Source organism: Coturnix japonica, chromosome 22 (genome assembly GCF_054131305.1).
Source record: "Coturnix japonica strain WE chromosome 22, WE-NBRP24, whole genome shotgun sequence".
Taxonomy (NCBI): domain Eukaryota; kingdom Metazoa; phylum Chordata; class Aves; order Galliformes; family Phasianidae; genus Coturnix; species Coturnix japonica.
In genome coordinates, this window is record NC_140684.1 from 7,894,946 (window position 1) to 7,920,390 (window position 25,445).

The 25,445-nt window shown below is 44.0% G+C and overlaps 1 protein-coding gene across 16 annotated transcripts in view; it reads right to left on the reverse strand.

Annotated features, from left to right (window-relative positions):
• The window catches only part of COL26A1 (collagen type XXVI alpha 1 chain), a 127,421-nt gene that overhangs the window by 82,590 nt on the left and 19,386 nt on the right, over nucleotides 1–25,445 (reverse strand). For 8 of the 16 annotated variants that reach the window (XM_085521715.1, XM_085521713.1, XM_085521710.1 and 5 more), the window contains exon 3: nucleotides 19,600–19,697. In XM_085521715.1, coding sequence (XP_085377841.1) covers nucleotides 19,600–19,697 — 98 coding nt within the window. Of the gene's footprint in view, nucleotides 1–19,599; nucleotides 19,704–25,445 lie in introns of all 16 variants that reach the window. The other 8 variants (XM_085521714.1, XM_085521712.1, XM_085521708.1 and 5 more) reach the window with 1 other exon arrangement.

Here is a 25,445-nt window from a genome sequence, read left to right on the forward strand (position 1 = left end):
AAGTTACTGGTGGATATAAAAACTTTTACCATTGTTTATTTCCTTTACCTGCTTAGGCATTTATATTGAACTCCCTTCATGAGATCCAGGCACTGTCATGAGGGAGATCCAAAAATAAGAATAAATATCCAATGGCTGATAAATGAACCTTGGGCTAAATTGCTCAGATGACTTGAAGGGAGCAGGACAGCTGCTTAGCACGAGTCAGCACAAACATAGGTGAGAATGCAACACAACCATGGAGAAATTATCCATTCAGCCAATGCCATTCATGAATCTTTATTAATATAGTATGTATTTGTTGGAGAGTTTAATCAACCCTGCCAGTCTTGACTGAGAGACCACTGCCAGATTCAAAGAAACACATTGTGTTTTATAAACCTGACTCAGCTACCTCCTGAAAGTGTACCAGCAACTGCGATGGCTTTCACCAGGAGGTGACTTTAGAAAAAGGCATTTGGATTAAAGACCCAGTCTTGATGCAACTGAAATGAATCACGCATATAAATATCAGAGATAATTCTGGTTGCTGAACAAAGATGTCTGATTTCAGAGGGCTACGTAGCTTTCTTTTTCTCCTTCTAAAGAGAGGTCAATATGAGTTAAGTAATATTAACATTAAGCAAGTACAGCTGTAGATATCAGATAAGAGGAGTTCTGAGGATAATACTTGGCATATATTACGCTGTTTCATCTGTTTTTCCTGTACCCCCATAAATGATGACAGAACTCTCTTCTCTGCAAGAGTTCCCACAACCGAAGGCATTGATCACTGGAGCTTCCAAAAGAAAGGCAAAGAGGAGCCAACACGGGCTCCAAAGAAAACAAAACATGCACCAAACTCACTAGAAAGAAGTCATAAAATTCCCATCAAAAATGCCAGTAGGACTGAAGCAGATCAACTGCAGACAGACCTGGAAAGTTTACTGCCGAGTTCCCTTCCCGAGCACGGGGTAACGAACCAGACACTGAACAGCTAAAGTTACAGAACCAAACACTCAGTGCAGAGACAGGAATAGCTCATGTGTTTATCATAGCTAGAAAACACAAACAAAAATACCCATTGAACAAAAGCTAAAGCTTTCTGCCTTGCTTCAAGATGCTTCGGTCCACGGTCACCATTCAAACCCATGCTTGCTGCTGCAGCTTTGCCAGCGTCTTCCTGAGGTTATTGCTTTGGAATAGCCTCAAGCTGCCATTTCCTTGGGATGAACACCATACTGCTCAAATTCAATACTCCCTATATGGCCTCCCCCAGAGAACAGGGCTGTTCCAGATGACTGCACGGATGTGAAAAATAAACCAGAGAATGGGAACACCCATGTTCAGAGAGGACAAGACTCGTTCAAAACAGATATTTGCACAGCATCTTGGCCTCCCATGGAGAAAGGACCATCATGAAAGTCTTGGCGCCAGTCTTACAAAGTCTGCTTCACAACTGAGTACTCTTGGTGGAAACTAATTCTGCAAACATCAACTTATACAGCAACTACCGGGCATAGGAGGTTTGTTGTAACATTCTTATTTCACAGAGGAAGAAACAAAAGATGGAAGTCAACACTTTCTAGTTTGGAAAACAAACTTGGGGAGCTCCAGACTTCAGGGTGTTTGTTCAGGGTATCTGAGTGCAGTGGCAGTAGAGTGTGGTGGCATTTGTTGTGTTTGTTTAAGGCTCTCCCTACTCAAACCACTTATGGAAACTGCTTGGAGTCAGCTGCTCCCAAAGCAGACATCCCTGCAATTAACTGCTTCTGAAATGCTGGCCCAAGTAACTCTATTAAGAGGGGATAATCATCACCATCATCAATTTCTCCACTGATTCTTAATCCTATTTTGCTTCCAGAGCTGCCAGAACATCAACCAGCACACCTCAGATGGCAGTTTAGTTCCCAGGGGGGAAACCCCCAAACCAGCCCCATTCCTGCCCTTTGCCACCCAGGCCACCATTCTGCAGAGCAGGATGTGTCCCTTCCTACAGCAAAAGGGAGCCACAGGTGTGCTTAGACCTCCCCACATCCACCAGACCTGTGCATTCAGAAGCAGCCGCAGTCCCAGAGCAGCAGCTCCCTTATTTACAGCCTGCTGACAACAGAGTGGAAACTGATAGAAGCTGCAGGCAGCGAGTGACTCCCCGCCTGTCAGCGCCGGATGGCAGCTCCTGTGCTTACTCCTATGAACAGAGCTCATTAACTCTTTCTTCCTCACGCAGCCCAGGGCTCTGCAGGTGCCATTTCAGCAAGCTTGAGACTCGTGTTTTCCAACCACCTTCAGCTGAGATGCTCCTGGTTAGAAGCAGCAAGAGCACGTCCTCTGTTCCCTCCCATTTCAATAAGCATGACCACAATTGCGCCCAATAAAATACAACCTGCTCTTTGATTACGTTGGGTCCAACCCAAAACAAGGAATGCAAAAAGCCCCGTGTTTAATCACAAGTCACACAACGGTTTGCTCACTTCTGAGCTGTTAACAAGGATGCAAGAAGCATTTTTAAGTCTGATCAGCTCATTCTCAAGACACCAGTCAAAAGAAGCAGACAAACCTGCCTTGATTCATGAATCTGGTGTTATATGTGTTGTAATGGATGAAATGCTCGCCCTGAGAAGATGAGCTGCGCTGCTGAGGACATGCAATCCCAAAGCAATCCTTCAAATCAGCTGAACAGAAACAGATTAAAGCCCCATATATCATTTAAGAAGTTAGAGTTAAAACTATATTTATGGAGCAAACACAGACTTTCCACTGGACAGCTGTTTCCCTGATTAGGGAAAATATATACATTACTAATAGGAATTATATCCCATTTCCTCTCTGCTGCTTAAAGCACACAAATTATATTTCAGCCTGAAGACGTATTATTCATAGATCTTTTACTTCACTGGAATATATAGTTCAATGCCTGTAATTTTAAGTGTTGGCTGTTTTTCTAAGTAATTCAACAGAACGGGGTCCCTCGTCCCCTTCTTTCTCCTGCCAGTAAGAAAAAAAACTCTCTGCCAACTTCTCAATAAATGGGTGTAAATCACACCACACCACTGAACTGCCCAGCCTTGACTTTTCCTTTCGCACCAGAAAAGAGAGAAAGTAGAGGGAAGAAATAAAATGCAGACACATTACATACAGCCTTTCTTCTTCAAGGATCACACAGCTGGTGTTAAAGCGGTGGTAGCAACACATGAAGGCCAAAAAAACCAAACTCAGTGTGCAGTGAGCAGGGAAAATATTACTAACAATGCCGTGTTTGAAGAGGACAAGGTCTGCCTAGCAGACTCATACTGCACAAGCCAACCATGGTGAGGGCATAGAGCAAGGCCCAGGCCACACCAGCCGCTGAGATGAGGATGCTCCAGCTCAAACAGGTGGTGGCACAGAGCCCTGGGACTGCATGCCCATATCCATCCCTGCAGAGCTCACAGGACTGCTTGCCTCCTGCTGCACCCCAAGCTAGTTCTCTGCCCAACTATCTCCTTTGGCAGGTTGCAGGAAAGGACAGATGGACACAGATCTCAATCCAAGAGCTTTTGCTGTCAGAAGCTATGTTAAAATCCAAGGGAGTGTTTTGCTCTCACCCTCTTGAGGTCTCACGGGCTGCTTTCTTGCTCTGCATTGTGTCAGTATATTTTATAGCAAGAAAGAATGGAAATAAATGCCATCAAACTAGCCCTGCCTTTCCTCCTCCATGCTCTGCACAAGAAAATCCCTCAATCCCTACAAAACAAGCTGAAGCTTATGCCAAGCCTAACAGAGCTCGCACAGACATTGTTATCTTTCGAAATGACACCTTCAATTTAATTATCTTAGAGATTAAATCATCTCTAAGCTATTAAGCAAAATAACTCAGCAGTGCCAAAACACTGCATCAGACCACGACTTCTCCTTTTTTTCTAACATCTTTAAGCCTCCCGCTCTGACTGGATGCACAGAGTGGCAGCAGCGCACAGCTCTGCATCGTGCCCAATTCCTGCAGGCACTGCTCATCGAGTTCTATGTCTATCTCACCCTGACCTCAGCTCCACTGATGCAGATTCAGAGCAGCTCACCTCTTCCAGGCCTTGCTCTGTCTGTTGGGCTGTGCTCTGGTTTGTCTACCTGCTGGTCTCAGTCAGTAAAAAGTTGAGCTACTTTTGAGCAATGCAGAAAACTTGGCTGCATTGGTGTTACACAACAAGGAGATCCTGAGACAGCTCATGTACAAGAACACAATCTCCCAAGAGCTCTAAAATCTTTTAATTAAAACTGGCAGTAAGGAATGGAGACCCTGCTCTGTGCACATAGCACAATACAGACACAATGCTATTATTCACAAGACAGATAACTCTGGCTCCTCCAGTATTCCTGTGCCTCAACAAGAAAATTAATTGCTTGACCAGCGTCTCTGTTGTTTGCTGTTTCATATTTCCCCCATATCTCCTCTTATGGAAGAGCTGTGCTGAGCTGTGTGGAAATGGCTCAGAGCTTCTCATTTCCAGAAATGTATTCTTTTTACAATTTTTTTTAACATTCAGTTCTTTAGAGATCTGGAAACAAGAGACCCTGGCATGAGACCTGTGTGTTAATTGCATCACACTGTATTGGATTTAACTGAACTTCATCCCTTTGAATGAGAGTGCCTGAGAGTGAGAGGCAGCTGATGGGGGGCAGAGTGGGAGGAAAGGAGCAAAACATGATGTCAAGCCTAAGAACTGACCCGTCTGAGTTATCAGACTTCTCCAAGTCAGCAATTTATTTTATTAACATTATTCCCCGTGGTCTTACATCTCGGTTACCCCTAGCAACACATTCCCAAACTCCCTGTACTATTCACTTGCTTAAAACCAGCACGTACTTCAAGTTCTGATAAAACAAGAAGCTCGAGGCTGGAGCTAACACTGTCATTATTCCCCTCCAGTCCTCAAGATCAGCATGACTCAGAAAGCAGACACAAACCAGACAGAAAGGGGGTACAAAGCAGGGAGCCCGGACACCACAAGGTAAAGCTGTCTCCTGGGAGATGTGAGACAAATAAAAAGAAGAAAACATTTTATATCACCACAATACTCTCTAAAACTTTTCCACAAGCTGAGAGCTGCAATCTATCCTAAGCTCAAAGGCCATGCTCAGGGTATTCTTCCCCACAGAAGCCAGACTGTGGTTATAGCATCTTACTTAACTGCACAGCGGACTCCTGGCACAGGAGGAAAGCCAGCATTTGGGTAATGCAGTGGTGAGAGGCTGTAGGACTGGGCTTCCACCATTCTGGGTGGGATTTTAAAACATGACTGACGGAAAAGCAAAAGGAATAGACTCCTGCTGAAGCCATCAGGCAAGTAGCCACTGCCAATTCCTCCCCACACAATCATACTGCAATCAAAATACCACCAACCTCCCCAGCTTTCAGCAAGCCTTGTGTCCCTGCTTCCCTCATCACCTGCAAATGTCATCTGCTGCTCAAAGCCCATTAATATCTACTCAAACCTCACTAAACAGGAAAGAGCCAGTTAAGGGGTTTTCACTCTTCTGCTTCGGGCTGGCACAGAGCTTTGGTACAATCAGATAAATGGACTCCAGTAGCAGCCTTCTACTTCCATGGAAAGGAGAGATGTACCTACAACAGCTCCTTCTCAACATTCTTCAGTGCTCTTCCCCGAGACTATTAGTGTGTTCCTATACAAGCAGCCAAGGAGAGGCTCTCAAGGTGGGTGATCACACCTTTGTCTGCCTTCCCAAATAAACTATGGTTGTCAGAGTCACATTCTGCTGTACACCAACATCCTGAATCCCTGAAGATCCCATAGCTCACCTTGATTACAAATAAGTTGCTTTTCTTCCTACAAGTCTGCCTGTTTTTTGTTTTTTTTTTACTACCCATCAAAACTGCAAAGGCCAACCTGTGTGCAGAACATGACAACTAGCAACTTGCAGAAGAGTTCAGGATATATTGTGTGGTGTCCAGTTCCAAAATGGCATAAATTACATCCTGGAACATATTATGTCCTGCTAAGTTAGACAAGAGGAAATGCGGTATACAATGAAATAAAAGACATCCTGGAACCTATTACATGCTTTAAAGACAAAAGAAAGGACATTATAGGATCGACGTGGCTAATAAATGATGTGTTGGCATCTCTCTTCTACCAAGATGTGGATTAACAACAGATGTATTACACTAATGTCTATTTGTACACTAATCTAAAACAACTGCATTGCTGTTGCAGACAGGAATTTGATAAACGTAGCCCCCATTCCAGCTCCAGGAGTGCTTCTGAACTTTAGGAAAGGTGGGGAGGGCAATGAGCCACTCCCAGAGCTTCCCTTTGCAAAGCTTGGGTCTTTGCTCTCACCTCTTTTTCTTGTGTTGGTCCCACCTGCACAGCTGGGATCTGAAGGATGGGCAGGTGGATAGGGGTTGCCTTGCAGCTCAGATGTGGAATGCTTTGGAAATAAGGACTACACGGGACACTGAAGGGCAGTCAATGTTTTTGATCTCTAGGAACTAAAGGGTTAAATCCTACAGCCTCATCATTTCCAAAGGATTGCTTTCCTCTCCCCACAAGCCAGCAGGCCTCCTGCATTTACATAAAGCCCTGGAGGGAAGGCAGCTGCAGAAAGCATGCACAGAAGATGCCTTCCTCAGGTGGCTGAGGACAGAAGATACCTCTGGATCTGCCCTCCAAACAGCTGGAGAAAAGCTGGAGGCAGAGCCCCCAGGTCACAGTGCAATCCCAGGGTAACAGCTAAGATGGTTTGCTCACCTTCCATCAGCCTGAAGCTGCAGGCACAGGAGAGCAGCCTTCTGCAACTCTGGAAACTTGGAAGGAAGTGGCAAAAAACAATGGAAGTGATGCTTGGCCAACCATCTTGGCTACACAGGTGAAACTCAGCTTAGTGCCAGCAGCAATGAAGGCTTCTCCAGCCCTCAAAGCTTTCCCATAGCACATGTAGAGCACAAGTCTGTCCACAGTGTCTGAGGTTTGAGATGTCACATACCCAGCAGATAAAAGGAAACAGTTACTGCCAATTCCATCTCCCTGCTCCTAGGGAATCCTGAAAGCTATGATTATTCCCTATTAACAGTCTTGAAGAGAATGAACAGGCAGAAGGTACAAGCAGAGGAGTTCAGGGTACCTGACCAAATGGACAGAGCCATCTCACTGGTACCCAGAAGCACCTGTGGATGATAGCACCAACAGCAGCTCCTGTGAACCAGCAAGGACAAGGAACAGTCTGGAAATCAGAAGCCCACATCAGCAACCCAACCCCAAAGCTGTACAGTTTGCCTGTTCCTGGTCTGGTACTGGAAAGGGAGGTTGGTGGCCCTGCCTTTGAATGAGGGTTTGGACCTTGGTGATCCTTGGAGTCCTTTCCAACCTAAGCCATTCTATGATTCTATTCCTGACCCAGGCTATGCCTCAACCAGTGTAAAAGCACAGGAACAATGGGTGTTGGGGGGGAAAGGGAAAAGAAAAGAAACAAAAGCATAAGAATGAAGCAGAGAAAGGAATGCAAAGCTGGCAAGATGAGAAAACCTAGGTGAATATGTGATCCCTCCTCCCCAGCCAGCAGAAGCTTGCTCTGTAAAAAAGATTTTCTCTGAAATAATTTGCGTTTGCTTCCAAACTTAGTGCAAATCTGTCACCAGTCACTGAAAGCTCCGCTTCAGAGCTCAAATGGTGATCACTAATAAAAATAGTAAGTGCTATGGTCTGATTTCCCAGAGCACTCAGCGTATTGGTGCAGCTAAGAACACTGTTTGAAAAACAACAGGACTGTCACATGGTTACCTGACTCAAAATGCCAAGGTGTGCTGTCAGTATACACACACAGAACATGAAAGATCAATGAGATGCAACAAAACAAGTGCATCCACCTCTCAAGTATATATTTTCCATGTATGTTTACCGTCTTCTATCAGTAGAAATCACTGTTCTGTTTTAATCAACCCAACCCATCTACTCAAGGTCTGCATCACTGTATATTTTACTCTACACGCTATTCATTGCTTTGCTTTCACTCATACATGCTTATTTCACAACCTAGCACTGGCCCAAACGCAATGCAATGGAGTGAGAAGCAAAGCATTCCAAACATGTTTTTTTTTCCTTCCAAGAGAGATTATTGCTACCAGAATTAAACCCAACCCTCCATGCAGAACTTCCACCAACCACTTTTACAGATATACGGTTAAGAACTCATTAATGAAGCAGACATTCCTATTGTCTAAACATACACACTCACTAAACACCATCACTACGTAGAAAAGCTGTAGCACTGGGGAGAACACACCTCTTCCCATAAAAATCCTATCAATTTTGAGGCCAAAGAGAATCCAGCTGTGGTCTCTGTCCATAGTAGCTCTGGTTCATATTTTCATTTCTTGCATTTCTCCCATTTTCTCTTCCCTGGATATATATGGTTGCTGTTAAGTTGCTACAAGTTACTCCACGTGGAATAGAAGGAGGAAAACTCTCCAGCTTCCACACAATTCAATATTCCAGAACAATCTGAGGTTTTGCTTTCTGCATCACTTGCACTACTTCAGAGCTAATTAACCCTCCCTGGGACAGTAGGACTTGAAAACTTCTGTATTATGAAATCTATTTGAAGGAGGCTTACAATGACACTGAAAAGGTGGCAAGACAATAATACCACATGAGAAGAACATATAGTGGTCTCACTGGATGATCCTTTGTCCACACCATCAGGACAAGGACAAGCCTCTATTGATAACTGAACTCATGACGCAATGGATTGACCCATGAATTCACAACTGGGCCCACCGGTCAGGATTCCTACCAACAGGACAAGCAGCCCAAACCCCCATACTATGTTAAGTAAGGCTCAAATGGTTTGGTTTTGTTTTGAAGTCATTTAGAGTGGTGATGCCAGGAGCAACAGAAGGTGGCTTACACAGCAGGTCCAGAATCCTTCATACAAGGAAACTGCAGGACACTTCCAAAAGCCATAGGAGAGAACAGAGTGGCAGGGATGCTCTGTCCCCATCAGCCCAGGAAGGTGACTGGAGTCAGCTGAGCCTACAGCTTTTTTCCTCGGACCAGACCAAGAGAAGGAAGTCCCCATATTCCCAAGAAAGGGAGCAGGCTCCACCTGGGCAAACAGATATGAAACCAGGCTGCAGATTTGGAAAGACAGGATGAAAGGGAAGGGAGAGTAGGAAAACATAAGATTAGGACAAGGGGAATTTATTAGATCCTGCTCCATGCTACATAGTTCTTGGATACAGCCCCAGTCCCTGAGCACCAATCACTTCACAAGAATTAAGACCCAGCTGTGGTGCTGCTATAGAGCTGACTCTGATGTTTTTCATCTATTTGTACTTGAACTGGTCAAGAGTCACACAAAGAAAAAGCCCTTGTGAAAAAAAGTCATAACAGGGGAAAACTAACTGAGCAAATGGAGATCCTAAATGCAGGATCAAGGACAAACTTCGGCTGATAGAGTATTTAGAGCTGTATTAACACTCTCCTCCTATGTGTTTAATAGGCATTAAAAGAGGGGGGGAAGTCTGTGTAGAAAAACAACCACTCCATTAAAACTGAAAGAGGGCCCTAAGGCCACCTCAGCCTGTGTAAAGGATTGGGAAGGGTGTCCAGGCTGGAAGTTTTAATTCCTTGAGCACTCTTAATATAACAAAGTATTAAAGTGTCTGCTTCAGGGCCTCAGTGCACCCAATCATTTTGTTTATTGATCTCTGAAGATGTTATAACCATTTGTGGTACAGTTCATTCATAAGTAACACAAGGCTTGTCACCCTGTGCAGTTAGGTTTTAACCACCCTAAGGACATGGGATGCTTTGCAAGCTGCATGCTACATTCACCCTCCATATCATTGCTTATAAATGCAGAAAAGCAGTTAATGCACATTGATTCCTTGCTGGGAGAAACAAAGTGGCCAGAAAAAGAAATTGCTAGAAATGCATCCAAATAAAAACAAGTCTTACTAAGATCCTAAGAAGCAGAACAGCAAAAGGGCCCCAAGCAAATGGGGTCTTTCTAATCACAAACATCAGGCCAGGACAGGAAGGTCATAGCTTTGTGAGATCCGGTATTTACAGAGAATGCAGGAAAGCTGAGTTATCACTATGCTATCCAAAAGGGAGGCAAGTGGAAGTGAATTTAGGCTTTGACTTGCCCATGTGAGTTTGTAGATGCCAAAAAAGTCTCTACTTAGTAACAAGCTACCAGTGTGGACATATCAAGGTAACCAGATGCCAACATGTATATCCCTATGTAAGCCAGAGCACTGCCGTACACACTGCAATAAAGGTAAAATGATTCTTCAGGACACATCAAAAGCTGTCTCTACGGTAACATGCTCTATACCATCAATTGCCACCTTTGTTTAACGAGCATTAAAAATCGTCTTTGGAGACCTGTAGTGTAGACAGCTTCCAGGAAATGAACTAATGTGATTACGGGTGCAGAAAGATCACGAGAGACCCAAGTATGATAACAGGTAGAGCCAGACACATTACCAGCCCAAGGCAGAAACCTCATCCTCAGGGAAATATATGGATGGCAGAGCAGCCATCCTGGGAGGGAGCTGCTCTGCAAGCAAGAACAGGCTACAGACTTAGACCTGGGGAAACAAAAAAAAATCTACAATAGCCATCTACACGGATAGAGAGAAGGAATTCTAGACAGCAGCATGATGCTATGGAGATGAATGAAAAGGCTTACTAAGAGAACTTGAGACAAAGTATCAGTTAAAAAGGAAGGATATTCTTGCCAAATTCCATCACTTGAGGACTGTGTAATTAAGCCAGGAAAAGCACAACAGAATATGCTACAGAGAATAATCCTACACTGGCTTGTTAACCCAACAGGCCTCTTCCACCTCCAAAGTCTGCATTTCATAGCAGGTACCCAAAGGATATAGATTACAACAGGTGATAAGCCAACAGTTCCAATCTCATCATGAAATTAAGTCCGGGCCAAGTGTGGGGAAATGTGTATTAAAATCTAAGCCAACAGACTAGCTAGGGCCTGTAACGTGGGAGGACTCCCTGTGAAGTCAATGGAACTATGCCCAAATAACTGATGTGGATGGGATGCATGACTTTCATGTGTGCTGTTCCCTGCAGCACCTGTAAAAGTCATCCTCTGTGCTTGCAAGGCCACAGCCCCCACCTATGAAATGCACAGAACATCTCAGCTACACTCCACCATTCACGTGCAGAGCAGCAGCAATTTAGACAGACACTCTACTAGCAAAACTGAATGAATAGCCAAGCTTGCTGTCCAACTTACCCTTAAATATAAGGTGCAGACAACCCCACCAGTGACACCAGGGACATTGCTGAGGCCATAAAGAGAGTATTTCAACCACCTGGGCACCACAGCTGAGTTCTTCTCTTTCCCCCACCACCCCATAAAACAAATCTATCCAAAATAGCAAGCTTGGTTTTGAAAAAGTTACCATATATCACCCTTATGTGATCTTAGCTGAGTCACGACTGGACCCAAGAGCCTTCCTCTCTAGTTCTCTGCTCTAAGTAGATGGCTGCACTGCTTCCCCAGGGACCCAGAGAAGTAGAAATAGGAAATGAAATGGAGAACAGGGAGGAAATTCCATCTCCCAACACAAAAAAAAATTAAGAGGCAGTCTCAGAATTCTCCTGGTAAGAGGTAAAGAAATACGTATACAAGAGTGAAGGCTAGAGACACAGAAATATCTTGTTAAATTTTTACTGTTTAACCACTGAACAAGCTACTTTCTCTCCATAATTTATACCTGAATTGTGTGTCTAGACATGACATCATTTTAAGGTATGCCTTGTGTTCTGTGGTAAGTTTACAATAACCAGAACTTATAATTGCCGTGGTTCAGGTCAGCAGAAGAGGAAAAAATATCCAAAGCCCCTTCTAAGCAGCTGTTCTTGGTAATCGTTTTAGTCTGTTGTTTTCTGTCAAGGAGACAAGGCCTAGCAAATGCTAAAAGCCAACATTAAACCAAAGTGAAGCCTAAAAGTGACGAATACCACAGAGTCTTCAATTCTCAGGCAGCTCCATTTGGTATGGTTCATATTAAAACAGCAGAGGACAGCCAGATAAGCAAGGGCAATATAAGTATCTACTGAATGCCTAAGGAGATTGATGGTTGCAGACAAGCTAGACCCTGCTGTATGCCCATATGATAAAGCAGTTATCCACAAAAGCAGTAAAATAAGCCTGTGGGTCTCAGGTGGGATAACAACAAATATCAGAGTATTTTCACCATTGAGATATAAATCCCAAGGCTACAATAGCTGGAACCACAATGCAGTTAACATGCACTAGCCATTCTTAAGAGTGGAATGAACCCCATGGTGATAAGGGCTGCTGGCCAAGTGACTTTAATCACATGAGGAGCTGCAATCACTGCCCTGGGGAGCGTGGCCTCAAGCATCCTATATTGCATCAATAAAGTGGAATTTAGACATCAGAATACAGGGAAAACAGCACAACCTCAACTCCTTTGACAGACACCTCTAGGAAGACACTTCATCACTGGGAGCAGTCAACCGAAAGCCCAGCAGTGCAAATGGGCTGGTCTGCATCAATGTGCATCAAGGTTTCCAAAACAAATCACTTGCAATCAACACAGGGCCCTGCACTTGCTGCAGTGGACACATAGACATCTTGAGCATTACTGCTACCGAAGTTTTAATTTCCAACTGAAATACTCTATTTTGAAACCTTACTGTGGGCGTTTTCTTTTATGCTTGTGTAACAAGGAATGTATCCATCATAAAATACTTGCAGAAAAACAAAAGAATTACAGGAATTTCTTCACTCACTTACTAGTTTCTCCATGATCAACTATATAGCAGGACCTCTTCTGGCCCCATATTTCTTATAGCTCTAGCTCAGATCCTTAGAATTGCTCACCAAATGAACACAAGGTAGTGCCCTGGGCAATCCTGCTTGCCACTATTCTGCCTGCAGCAGAGGCATCAGCCATGCATGGCCTTGGAAGGCATAATAGACAATGTTCGAAACTCACTCAGAACTGCTAGCATTATATAAGAATTTTTTTCCTGTCAAAAAAGAACACATGTAAGATGTGGTTGCATCTGTAGCATGACCCTGATCTTGCCTTTCTTACATGCTGCACCCATAGCTGTGCATCTTGAAACAGCTGTGCCTTTCCAGTGACTGATTACCCAGAGACACGCAACGGCACTCAGTATCTGTAAGAGGCCGGGGACTGAACCCTGAGTTTATTATAGAAAAGAGCTGGAATAAGCTGCTTGCCAAAAATCCAAACTCTAGCCAACAAGTCCCTCCAGGCTCACTTGGAAAGGTCTTGTAACCTCATTGCCGTATGCCTGCTGGGCTCAAAATGAAATGCAAACTTGCATGTTACTTGTGGATTTGGATGCATTCTCCAATGAGGAGGCAAATCAGGAGCCTGGGCAAGAAGCATATTCAGAAAAAACAACTATCACAATCTTTAACTAACTTCATCACATGGGATTTTCATGGTGCATTCCCTAACGCCTTTCTTGCTGTGGCAGTTGAGGAACCAAATATGACCTGGCTAAAAATGGTGGTTTTACACTCTTAAGTATTTTGATTGAGTCTTTAAATGGTGTTTGAAAACTGCTTTTGTGATACATACAGTCAGAGCTGATGCCTTCAGAAAGTTCACCAGCAAGCTCTTCCCAGCCTTCAGTTACATGGGAGCCTCCATCAACATAGGAACTGTAAAGTCACTACAGACTCATCCAACAAGAGCTCTTTCTACTGCAGTGACTACCAGGATGTTTCCCAATGCTCCTTGCTTTGGAACTGATTAAATACTTCTTAGCATTTGTAATCACGTACAGTCATTAGAATAAGTCTACACCTACTTCTTGTCCAGTTCTCCAAAAGACAGAAGTTATCACTTAATGGCTACTTCTAAGAGATACCATTTCTGCTGATGTTATTTGTAGTACACATGTACCCATTAACTACCCTATCTGGTATTCAAAGTTAATCAACTATTTAGCAGTATGGCATCTTCAAACATGAACTGGGAAGGGTACACTTTCATACATGCAACACAGCTCTTGCAGTACTTACGGTGCAGCATCAATTAGAAATCACTTCAATGAACAGAGTATTCACAGGGCTGGCTTTTGTAAGAGCTGAAACTTCATTCCACTGAGAAATGCTGACACACACATGCAGACACCCCTTATCCATAAATATACCTAAAATCTCAGCTGCTGTGTGTCAGGCAGTCTCATTAGCCGTGAGCTTTCTGCATGGTCAGAGTATTTGCAGCACCCGGTTCCAGGACAGCATTTCCTCTCTCAGGTCCAGAGGAGAGCTTAATTTCACCTTCTACTAACCACATTCCCTCCCCTGGGATCCTGCTGTCTCAAGTCTCCCTCCATTCAGAATTTGTGCACTTAATTGTTTCTGCCTTTGACTGTCCTTGAAGGAGTCTCACTTTATGGATTTCTGCCCAACTCCGCAGTTTAATCAAGATGTGATTGCATTTCAATCCCAGTCTGTGTATTCCCAGTACCACTCGTAACACACACAGATCTAATTAGAAGGCTCTCTTCATTCCTCATATTAACTTTTAAATGAAACATCAAGCCACACCAGACTGAAAACAGCCCATGGTACAACACTATTTGACACCTCCGCTCAGACTGACCCTGTCTGAACCCTTACTAGTTACAGGGCAGGCCTTCTTCTAAGCGAACTGGCTGGATTTTAAAGTTCCTCCATCTAACACTCACTCCTGTAGCTTCCCAAATGGAGCTAGACTGGCTTTGCTGCCTTTATCCTGCTAACTGGCTCACAGAGAGAAGACAATACAGTGGAATGACACACCTTCCAGCTGCATGTCTCACTTCTTCAAGTGAATCTCCATTGCTTATGAACTTGGACAAAGCGCTACAAGTAGGGAACGAAGGGCAGCCTTCATGTGATGTCTTCCTCCCTGTTCAGCCAGGAACACCCTGTTTATTAACTTTTCCAACAAAGCCCATCTTCCATTGCAGATTTGGAGTGAAGGAGCCAATACAAATTCTCCTGTGGCACTGCACAAGAATCCTAAAACTCTCCTGCTGCAAATCATGTTCTCATTTCCCCTTCAGTATTTGACAAGATAGAAATAAAGAGATGGCAGCTGGACTCTGAACATATAGGATTAAAAAAAATAAAGAAATCAGGAACACTCCCCTCATCATCCCTTGTTCTCATATGCAGGACAATGGCATTCTGCATACCAGGCACTACTTGGCCTCTCATGAATTCTCCTGGAAGAAATTCAACAAGTTCCTCGTCACTGAAGCATCCCATTCAATGCTTTGACAGCAACATGAAGCCCACACATTTCATCACTATTCCTCTGAAAAGAAATGGGAATGGAACTGTCATGTAAGCATTTAATTTCAGTGCACAACACAAAATAGCTCAAGGCAAATATCAGAAAGTGGCTCCAGATTTGGATACTGGAAACCAAAGAGTCATTCCTTGCACAGAACCCAATCACCTGCAGAAGCAGCAAGTTCACCATGTAGGACATCTCAAGTTCTGAACACCTCTGCAGCTACCATAGATTTTTAGACCTGAATTCTCCAAATGGGCAACCTAATAGACAATACTTCTTAAAGAATCTGAGGACTATCACCAACAGACATGAGGTATACAAAAAAAGAGAAGAGATGCAGTACCCAGCACGTCCATGCTTCTGTGCTGCTGTTTCGTTCCATCACAAAGCCCTAAACTGATAAAAAGCACTGATGAATAAGAATTGACAGCATTGACATCCAGGGAGAGGAGCCTGGTACTGTACCACATGTTTTCAAGGTAAGGTTATGTTCAGACCTAAGTCAAAATAAAGCAAATTAATAGAAAAGCCACGAATTCTAAATAGGGAGGTCTGTAATTTGTGAGTTAAGAAACACAGCGCTAACAGAAGGCATCTGTTATGTTTGGGAAAGCAAGCAAATAGCTTATCAAAATAAGAAAGATTTCCTGCACACCACAGTAATTTGATGGGAGCAAACGTAATTGGAACAGTAATGTAACACTACAGCACACAGTTTTTCTAATTACATTAAGAAAACATCTGTAGATATTTAGCATCCCAAATATTTTGACATTGGGTGCTGAATAAAATTCCCCCTGTTCAGATTAAGCATATCCAAAAGAACTTAAACGACTCAGATGCTGGAATGCAGCGTTAAAGCCTTTGGAAATCTGTCAGGGATTTTTTTTTATTGTGCTTTTTCTGACTATATATCGAGAGAAAAGATGAACACTTAGAAACCGTGTAAGTAGTTCTATGGTATCAATGCCAGAAAGCTCCCTCATGAGGCTGCAGATTCTTCCAGCAGTGAGCATGCATGGTCAGGATGCACCCAGAGGAGAGCAATCAGGTGATACAGAGCAGAGAGTACTTGGGAAACTGCTGTGGTGGGCTTTCTGCATTGTACTGAAGAGGGACCAGAAATAAAAGTACCTGGAGGTACATCATAAAGGGGCAAAAAGTATATGCTATGGGGGAAAACTGAGATACTATGCAGCTCTTGTGTTCTATAGGCACACAAATACAGGTTGGATATCAAGGAAAAGCAAAAGAGCTCTGCTGCCCACTGTAACTAACAGAGTTCACTCCCTTGCTTCCAATAGTGGTGACCATCAAAAGGGAGAAAATAGGAAAGAACCAGCTTGAACAAAGAAAACTCACATGCTCATATCCTGAAGGGAACTCCTGGGATATCATGGTCAGTTTCACTCCATAATCTCCATACTGTGGTTACACACAGATTGACAGTTATGTGTTTAATAGTCCAGAGGGAGCAAACCAAGTCCTAGAGCAACGAGGTTCCACCAACACCATGCTCAAAATCAAAACTAAAGACCTGAAAGCCCACTGAATGCATTAAGTCTTACAGTCTCACCACAACAGCATTTGCTAACTTAAGATGTTCCCAATGTTGTTCCATATTTCTCCTCCTGAGACAAAGAAACTTTCTGAACTAGGAGGAGAAGGGTTTTGCAGTTGGGTATTCTCTCATGCCAAGAGGAAACAGAAGCCAACAGACCTGAAAAATATCAGGTAAGATGCAAACAATTTTAGGTAAAATTAGACAAAGATTCCAAGAACTGGAGAAGTGACGTGGGGAAAGAAGCAAATTCTCAAACTAAAAGACAAATTACCTGAACAAAGCCCCTCAAACTCCCTGTCTTCCTTATATTCTTATGATGTTTCACCAAATAAATAAATAAAAGCTTGCAGTCACAATGGGATCCCTTCAGAGGTGCCAGGGTTACTCTGGAGCTGCTTCTTGCCTAAGTCATTGTCTCCCATCAATCTGCTTTTGGGGGTAAATAGGATACTGGCTGCTGTCCCAGATTCAAGCAGTGCAAACAAACGAGAAAGAAATCTGTGATATTTGTAAAGTAAAATAAGACTCTGTCTAGCTGGGGAGCTCTAAGGCAGTACGGAGCCCATAGGGACACTGCTCTTCTCCCTGGAGATTGCACTTGCCTTTGAACTTTCAGCCATATAGGAAAAAAGAGGCTGAGTTGAAGTGTCAGCATCATCTTGAATTCAAATCAATCAGCTTGATGTATGATTGCAATAGCTAAACCACTTCACCTCCATGCTGCCCTCCTCCATGTGTTCTTTATATCAGCAGTCGGCAGACTGGGTGGCTCAGTGGATTCATTTCCTGTGCAAGGCTTGGGCTCCAGTTTAAACAACAAAAAAATTAGAAGTAAAAAATCAAAATTAGCATCTACTAACAGTTAAATACACCAGACTTATTCACATCAATTCTATCTGTCCAAAAAAGTTGCATGGAATCTTTTCAGGAGTTTTAAAATCACCATTTTTACCAGGGGCATCCATACAATTAGGTGGATGCCTCCAGCCAGCTTAAGGTCCTGCACACACCACCCAAATGCTACTCAACAGTACTGCTAAAGAGTGAAGTGGCAGGACCATGTCCTGCTAAAAGAAGTCCTTTCTTTCTTTCAAGAACATGGGACTGTCAGCAGCTCCAGATATTTTAGAGAGAGGGGGGAAAAAACAAGGCTTAAGAAAATCTCCTACATGGAAATGAGATCTTGCTACTGGCTTTCTGCTCACACTCCACAGCCCACATCCAAGCCCAAACACACAGTTCCACCTTGAAAGCCGATCATGTAAAGTTGTCACCTCATTCCACAGACCTGCTCCTGCAAGATCGCTGCTGACTTTCTAAAGCAAGATTATGTTGGCTTTTTATTCCCATTGAACTCTGCTGAGACGGATCTGGCACTGCAGGAGGGAGCTGGATTCTCTCCTTTGCACCAGCAGCACAACTGAGCTGTAATCACTCACACCTGTCCAAACCTACAGGCATAACTGGGCTGTACATACAGCTGCTTAGTCCCCAGTCCAGTCCTCTGCCAGGCTGAGCTACAGCTACCAGGGAAATGAGTTTTGCCCCAGCATCCCTCTCGCTGAGACAGGTAGAAAACCAAGCTGCACACAGCAACTTGTTTTCCAAGCCTACTTCTTTCAGCAGTACATTAAAATGCAAAGCTCTCCCCCAAACACCAGAATTCGGAGTAGCTTTCCCATGTTTTATGTTTATGTTTTATTTTTACTATTGTTTCCTTAGCAGCCTGAAGGGAGCTGCTGTCCACAGCCACCTTTCTGACTAATCAGACAGCTTTCTAGTTGGAGACTTGCTTAAGTTGCTTGATTAGCACCAAGATACTGCAGTGCAATGAAAACAAGGTGTAGCTACAGACTGCAGTCAGAGATACTAGGCACTCCCAGTCACCATTCAGCAGCCAGCACAGGCAGGATGCACCAACACAATGCAAGCCAACAGAAAACCTCAAGGTATTTCTAGCCCAGTCATAAGACATCAGAGATTCAGCTTATATCTAGTACCACATGGAAATCAATGGAGAAGAAGGAGTTGTTTCTTAGCCCCAGAAGCAACAGGTAAAACAGAAAACAGCCAGAAGAAAAATGCAAATCATGCCCTTCTCATGCACCATGATGAGAAAGGGAAACAAATCTCCTTTCTTCCAGAGCCCAGTTTTCTTCCATCAAAACAGATGACAAACTCACAAGTGCCTTGTTGTAAGTAACGTGAACGTTGCACTAAAAAGTCTCTGGGAGGGTAGGAAAGGAAACAGGAGGTACTTAGTTTAATTCAAATAACATTATCCCAGAGGGATTTGCACCTGGATCTTAAATGCATAAATTTTACAGGCTACTACTCAGGGACTGCCAGCTTTTCTCAGCTACAGCAATTGATGATGACAACACTGGAACATGGAGAAGATACTCACTGACATGGATAAAGCACATTTTCTGAACACCCATACAATGGGGTCACTAAATACAAATGCACTGATGAGAAGAGCACACCAAAGTACCCATTTCTTCATTTCTCTTCCCCCATTCAGGATTCTTTGTAAGCACTGAGCACAGTCTGCTTTCCAGGATCACCCTCTGGATTACAATTGGGAGTGAAGAAAACAGGCAACATGTTCCTGTGTTTGAGAGGCCTGGAGCAAATTAACAAACCCAATCCAACCCAACTTGCTCATTCACACACATCTCTTTTTTCTTTCTCACAAGGGCAGATGCTCTGCTGGATCACTTACCCTCTTCGCAGTTGCTCCCTGTGAACCCAGGACAGCACCTCCACTCCAGCGTGGTCACAGTTCGGTAGGACATTTTGTACGTGGGTCTTATAAGAGTCCTGTAACTAACACAGACAAGAAGTCAGCAGGATGCACTTTTCCACCAATTCATAAACCTCCTGCCTAGCAATGTCAGCAGAGCATCCACTCATCCCCAGCTGTAGAGAAGAAATGCACTTAAAATAACAGAGCAAGCGTTTACCACCATATGGATCTGATTCAACAACCCTTGTTTTTCTCCTTAAGCCCTTATATTCTTTCGGCTCTTTCTCATATCTCTCCATCAGATAACACACTAGCTTTACGGAGGTCTCATCACTACCGAGCTGTTTGCAGTAGCAGAGATGATGGTTAAACAAAGGCTGGCATTCGCCTTTCCTCTTCAAGTACTCAGAGTTTCCAATGTGTTATTTTCACAAAAATTGCCTAAGTCTGTCAAACATCTTCCTTTCTCCCACCCTCAGACCAGGGGCGTACTGACACATAGCTGCATGCCAGATCATCATGACACAACCCTACATCAGAGATCTGCATATAGCCTTTTTCCAGTTAGCTAATCTGTACCTCAGTTTTCCCTCCCATCTGAAAGAACTTTATGCTTCTCATCACAGCCGAGGTTCTGCTGGACATGGTTTTGCTCTGTGGCCAGCACACAGCATCCTTTGGGTTCCATTCAAAGCAAAAGAACTGTCATGCCCCATTGGAAACCAGACTGCTATGTGCAGACAAGCAGACCCATGCAAGGCACCAGCCATTCTGAAGTCAACACAAGACTGATGGTCACATAAGACTCTGCTTTTGTTTTAAAAACATTGGACCTCCAAAGCTGACAAATCAGTTTTCCCCACATACATCCAGACGAGTCACTGCTGCTATTCATGAAGCTGAAAGAAAATACAGAAGCTGTGCTCTATGAGCTCCCCTCAAAATTCTTACTCTCATTTAACAGCCAAAGGAATTTGGCAGGCATGGGGAGCGGCTGAAGCATTGGGATTACAGCACTACAGACTGCAGCTTTCTGCTCCTCTGTTAGGGCTGGGAAGAAACAAGCCTGGCTGGATCTCCACATGGAAGAGCATCCTTCCACAGCACCAAGAACCTACAGGGGAAAAGCAGACCCAGGCAGCAGCTCTGCCCCAACCCACCCAGACACAAGGCCTAGATGGAGTCAGATATCTCATGAATCCAACCTAAACCTCTCTCTAAAGGGCAGCTATCACATGTTACATCAGGGACAGCAGAGAAGAGATGTTGGTGCCTGTGCAGCATCACCTAGAGATGGGAGAGCAATGCTGTCCCCAGGAACATTATGTCCTCACCCTCTGTGTTGCCAGAAAGCACACCAGTTAATGCTAATGCCAGCAACTGCGATCCAGGCATTTGTCTAACATGGGCTGGACAGAGCCATTCATCCCACCTAACTTCTCACACCTCTGCATCCAACGACCTTCACGAGCTTGCAGTCATAAGCGAGTGTGAGGACTTGGCACCACAATGATGTAGGTAGACCCCTAGAACAGCTCTGGCAAATTTCAAAACTGAACCCAAGTCTCTCAACTCTCAGTTCTGGCATCAGACTTGAGGCATCTTTCCACACGCAAACCCTCAGCCATCAGTCAGGAGTTCACGACTTTGTCGCTAACACCACAGTTGGATTTGACCTTCAGATGAAAGTCTCCAGTCCTGTTACCAATGGCCGGAGCCAACCAGTCTCCAGCCACACCGTGATTTTAAAACCATGTTTCTGCCAACACCAAGATGTGAAAGCTCTCTCAAACTTCATTATGAAGTGTGGAGAGCAGCATGAGCCAGACTGGAATCTTGGCAGTAGTTCTGTGACAGGGAAGTAGCTATAGTTTTAATTCTCAAACAAGTGAGGACTTCTCAGGGCACAACAAATGGGGATCTCAGCTGTCACAGTTACCACCCACCCTGAGTTTCCTGATGCTTGCAGCTCAGTTCGGTGTTGTGTGGATCAGGTACATGAAGGAACCCAAGCTTGCTACCTCAGATTGCCTTTAAAGCTTCTCCATTCCACAGAGCATCATTCTTCCCCTCAACCATAACACAGCACCAAGATCTGCCATCACATATCTCACCACATAGTGTTATACAGACTTCTTACTGATATTCCAGAAAGGGAGCAAAGAAAACTCCTCTACCAAAGCATAACAACCAATTCTGATAACCATTCCTTTCACGTTCATATTTCTCTTATAGTGAAAAGCCATAGAAAAACAATCTGTTAAATATAAGCCTCAGAACAAAAACACGTGGAAGACACAACAGACAGGGAAATAAGGATGGTAGAAGAATAGGAAAGTCTTTCCCTTGGATATCACCCAAGCCACAAACACTGGCATAGAAATACTGTAAAACCACAGTAAGAGGTTACATGAGCCACAACCTGCACCTCCTTCCATCCCAGATACATGCAGCACACACAATTGCATTCAGCAGAAGGCTTCCATGCACTTAAAGAAGCAACCTACAGCTCCACTGCAAGAGAGATGGTATTTACCAACATGTTTGCTAAAGCTCACAGTCAAATTCAGAGATTGGAGCAGCATAGGAAGAGGAATCCAGAAATCTCAACTAGTGGCCACCACTATTACTGGTTAAGAGAACAACTGGGAAGTCAGGAACATAAGCCTTCCCTCCATTACTGTTTTCCAGTCAATGAGGTCAGGCTGTATCCTCGTACAGCTGCACCTGTATCACATAGATTGTCCATGCTCCAAACAAGTTAAAACAAGCACTAATTGGGAATCAAGAACATATCCCATTCCCAGTACCACCACCCTCAACCCCCAGCCAGACCCCTCCTAATAGCAGATGCAATAGTTAGCAGTCAGCAAGGCATCACAGCCCATTGGAAATTGCTGTACTGCAGAAACATTCTCCCTTTCCACCTCTCCCCATCTTTGAGTGATGTTCAAGACTGACAGATGACTACTCATAGGAAGGGTTACAATTCAAATACATGGGTTTACTGGCAGCCGGGTGCAACCATGGAGGCAGCAAATCCCCAGAGGCTGGGTCACCATTGAAACACCAAAAGACTTTATCTCTCCCTTCAGACAGATAAATAACATACAACTTCTATAAGTACATTAGGAGCCTCATCCAGACTGCTGGAAAGTTGCCCGTTCACTTCACAGCATGACAAAGCAAAGGCATATCCTACAGAGCACTAATCCAAAGCCTCTACAGCACTAAGGGAGAGAGTTCAAGAGCAGAGATCTGCTGAGGGAAAGTCTCCAGCTAAGACTGCTCCAAAGCAACTCAGCACCCAAGCTAAATAAAGAGCCTGGGGTGGAGGGCAAGAACAGAGCTGCTCACCCATCCCAGCCCAGATGACGACATCCCTGTAATAGAAGTACAGCCACCAGCTTCCCAAAACCAAGTGAACAGAGAGCAAGGAGATCGCACAACCAAAGCTGCGGAGCTGAGGATCTCACAGATATCCCTCTGTCAAACGCTCAGCCCTCAGCTGCAGTTTGTGCAATAAGGAGAAGAAACATAATGTGAATGAATGGGAGACAGGAAACAGATTAAATCCGCGTCTGGCCACAGTGATGTCTGCTTGTAAGCAGCGTCTCTCTAGCACAGAGCCCCTCTCAGCTGTCACCGCGAGGCTGAGAGATGCCTTTTTATTTTGGCTGGCGTCCCTTTTGCTAGTGAGAAGCCTGATAACGGGTGCTGGCAGAAGGAAAGCTCTCCCAGATATGGTTGACTCCCTGCAAACAAGGAGATGAAAACAGTTTGTTTCAAGTCACAGCTGGGAGACATATGAAAAAGCCAAAAGAATGCCAATAGCCTACTGACATTTAGCACTGCTTACAGTCAAGTGTAACACTACGTGAATCTGACTATGTCCCTTTCAAGCACAAGTGACATAAATCTCACAAACAGAAGAACAGGAGAAGGGCCAGAAGGTCTTTAAGTGCATCCTTTGGGTAGAAGGGAAACAGTACAGGAAAGAGCATTTTCTAAAAAGATGTATTCGTTTTAATAAAGGAGGGAAGAAGCATAGGGTTATTGTTGTGTGTTCTTCAATTTCAGCTTGGCTCTGAGACTAAAGAAAGCCAGTTATCCTCACATCACGATACAGACAGGCAACAGCACATGCCTAGGAAGTAAGACCTCAGCCATACAATGAGACTCAGGGTTACCAAGAATTGCACACACAAGCTGCACCTCACAATCCCCATCAGTTTCAGTGGTTGTTTTTCATTACGTTATCAGTCGCCTCAAACTTTATGTGATGTGCTGCATAATTAGGGCAAATTATATAGTCAGCCCTTTGAAAAGTACTATTCGCTTTGCTCATGTCCTCCCACTTGTGACTGGAGCAGACTGCTCGCATCCTTCCATTTCTTCTGGGATGTTTCTCCCTGGGGATCATAATCTAGAAATGCAGCTCCTCCAACAGCTGAGCTTTCACCAGCTTGGATCTCAAATAATAACTCCAGCTTCTTTCTGTGGTATTTTCACACAGAAAGAAAAATGGAGAAGTCTGCTGCCACTCTGCATTGTTTCCAAACAATTGGACTCGTCAGGCAAATAAGCCAAACTACATTTGAAACTGTAAACATTCCATGAATAACAATGTCACAATGGCAAACAACTCCTGAAGTCCCTGGATTAGCAGCAAGAGAACCAATGTATATGAGTAACTTAACCACAGGAGCCCGCAGAAGGGATTTTTACCAGTAACACGATCAATTGTTTGGTGCTTGTGAAACTACAGTTACTTTAACAGGGAAAAATATGCAAGAATTTTGGCAAGTTTAGGAGACAAGGTGAAAGCTCACAAGTTTCTAATGACAATTATGTGTGTAAAACGTCTGGGAAATTAAAAAGCTTCAACAGAAGTTTGGCCATGACAGTGTAAAATATTAAGTGTTTCAACCACAGTCTTGCATAAAACAAGACCAAAGAGACACCAAAGCAGCTCCATTACAAGTGAAAAAACTTAGATTGACCAACGGCCAAGGAGAAACCAGATAATCAACTGTGGTAACTGCCACATGGAAAATGGGAATTCCAGATGAAGAGACACGAGAGCAGATGGGTGCATGCAATGCAGCAGGCACACAGCCCAACAAAGCAGATCTCTCTGGGTATCAGGGCTGGTAGTTCATGTTCTGGCTGGCTTATTTAAGAGGACCCAACTCCAAGGCTGAACTGGAAACAGCAATAGAATGACTAAATTATAGCCTTGTCTACATGGGAAGTTGTCATAGAAGCTAGGTGTAAATTTAGAGGACAATGGCCTTTTTTACACCAATTCCCAGATGAGTGGTAACACTGCTATGAAAAGGCAGGGCCCAACACCACACACTGAGGTAGCAGCTGGGGACAACTAGTCCACAGTTCTGTCTTGGACGTGGATCCTAAGACTATAAAGGACTGGAAGACAGAAGCAGGCTAACAGCAAACTGGGCAGAAGCTGACATGCCACCATCTCCAAGCTTTGTTTCCATCTGGGGAGAGGTGATGATGATGTGATTTCATGAATGTATCCAAGAGAAATAGACACACAGGAACAAGAGGTGCTGAATGGGAATTAAGGACAGTACCTTCATCCATCCCTGACTACAAGAAGTTAGAGTAAAGCTCTCAGTATACTTGATCAATGTTAAAGAGCCACATATGAGGACTCAATACCAGCCAATGCCATCAGGTCCAGCATCCCACTGTTCAGCCTGAAGGATTTTGTATTTCTTTAGCTGCCTGACTGACTAACAGCAGCCTCTTGCATGTGGTTGTACAAGGTGATATTACAGCATAAACTGTTTCAT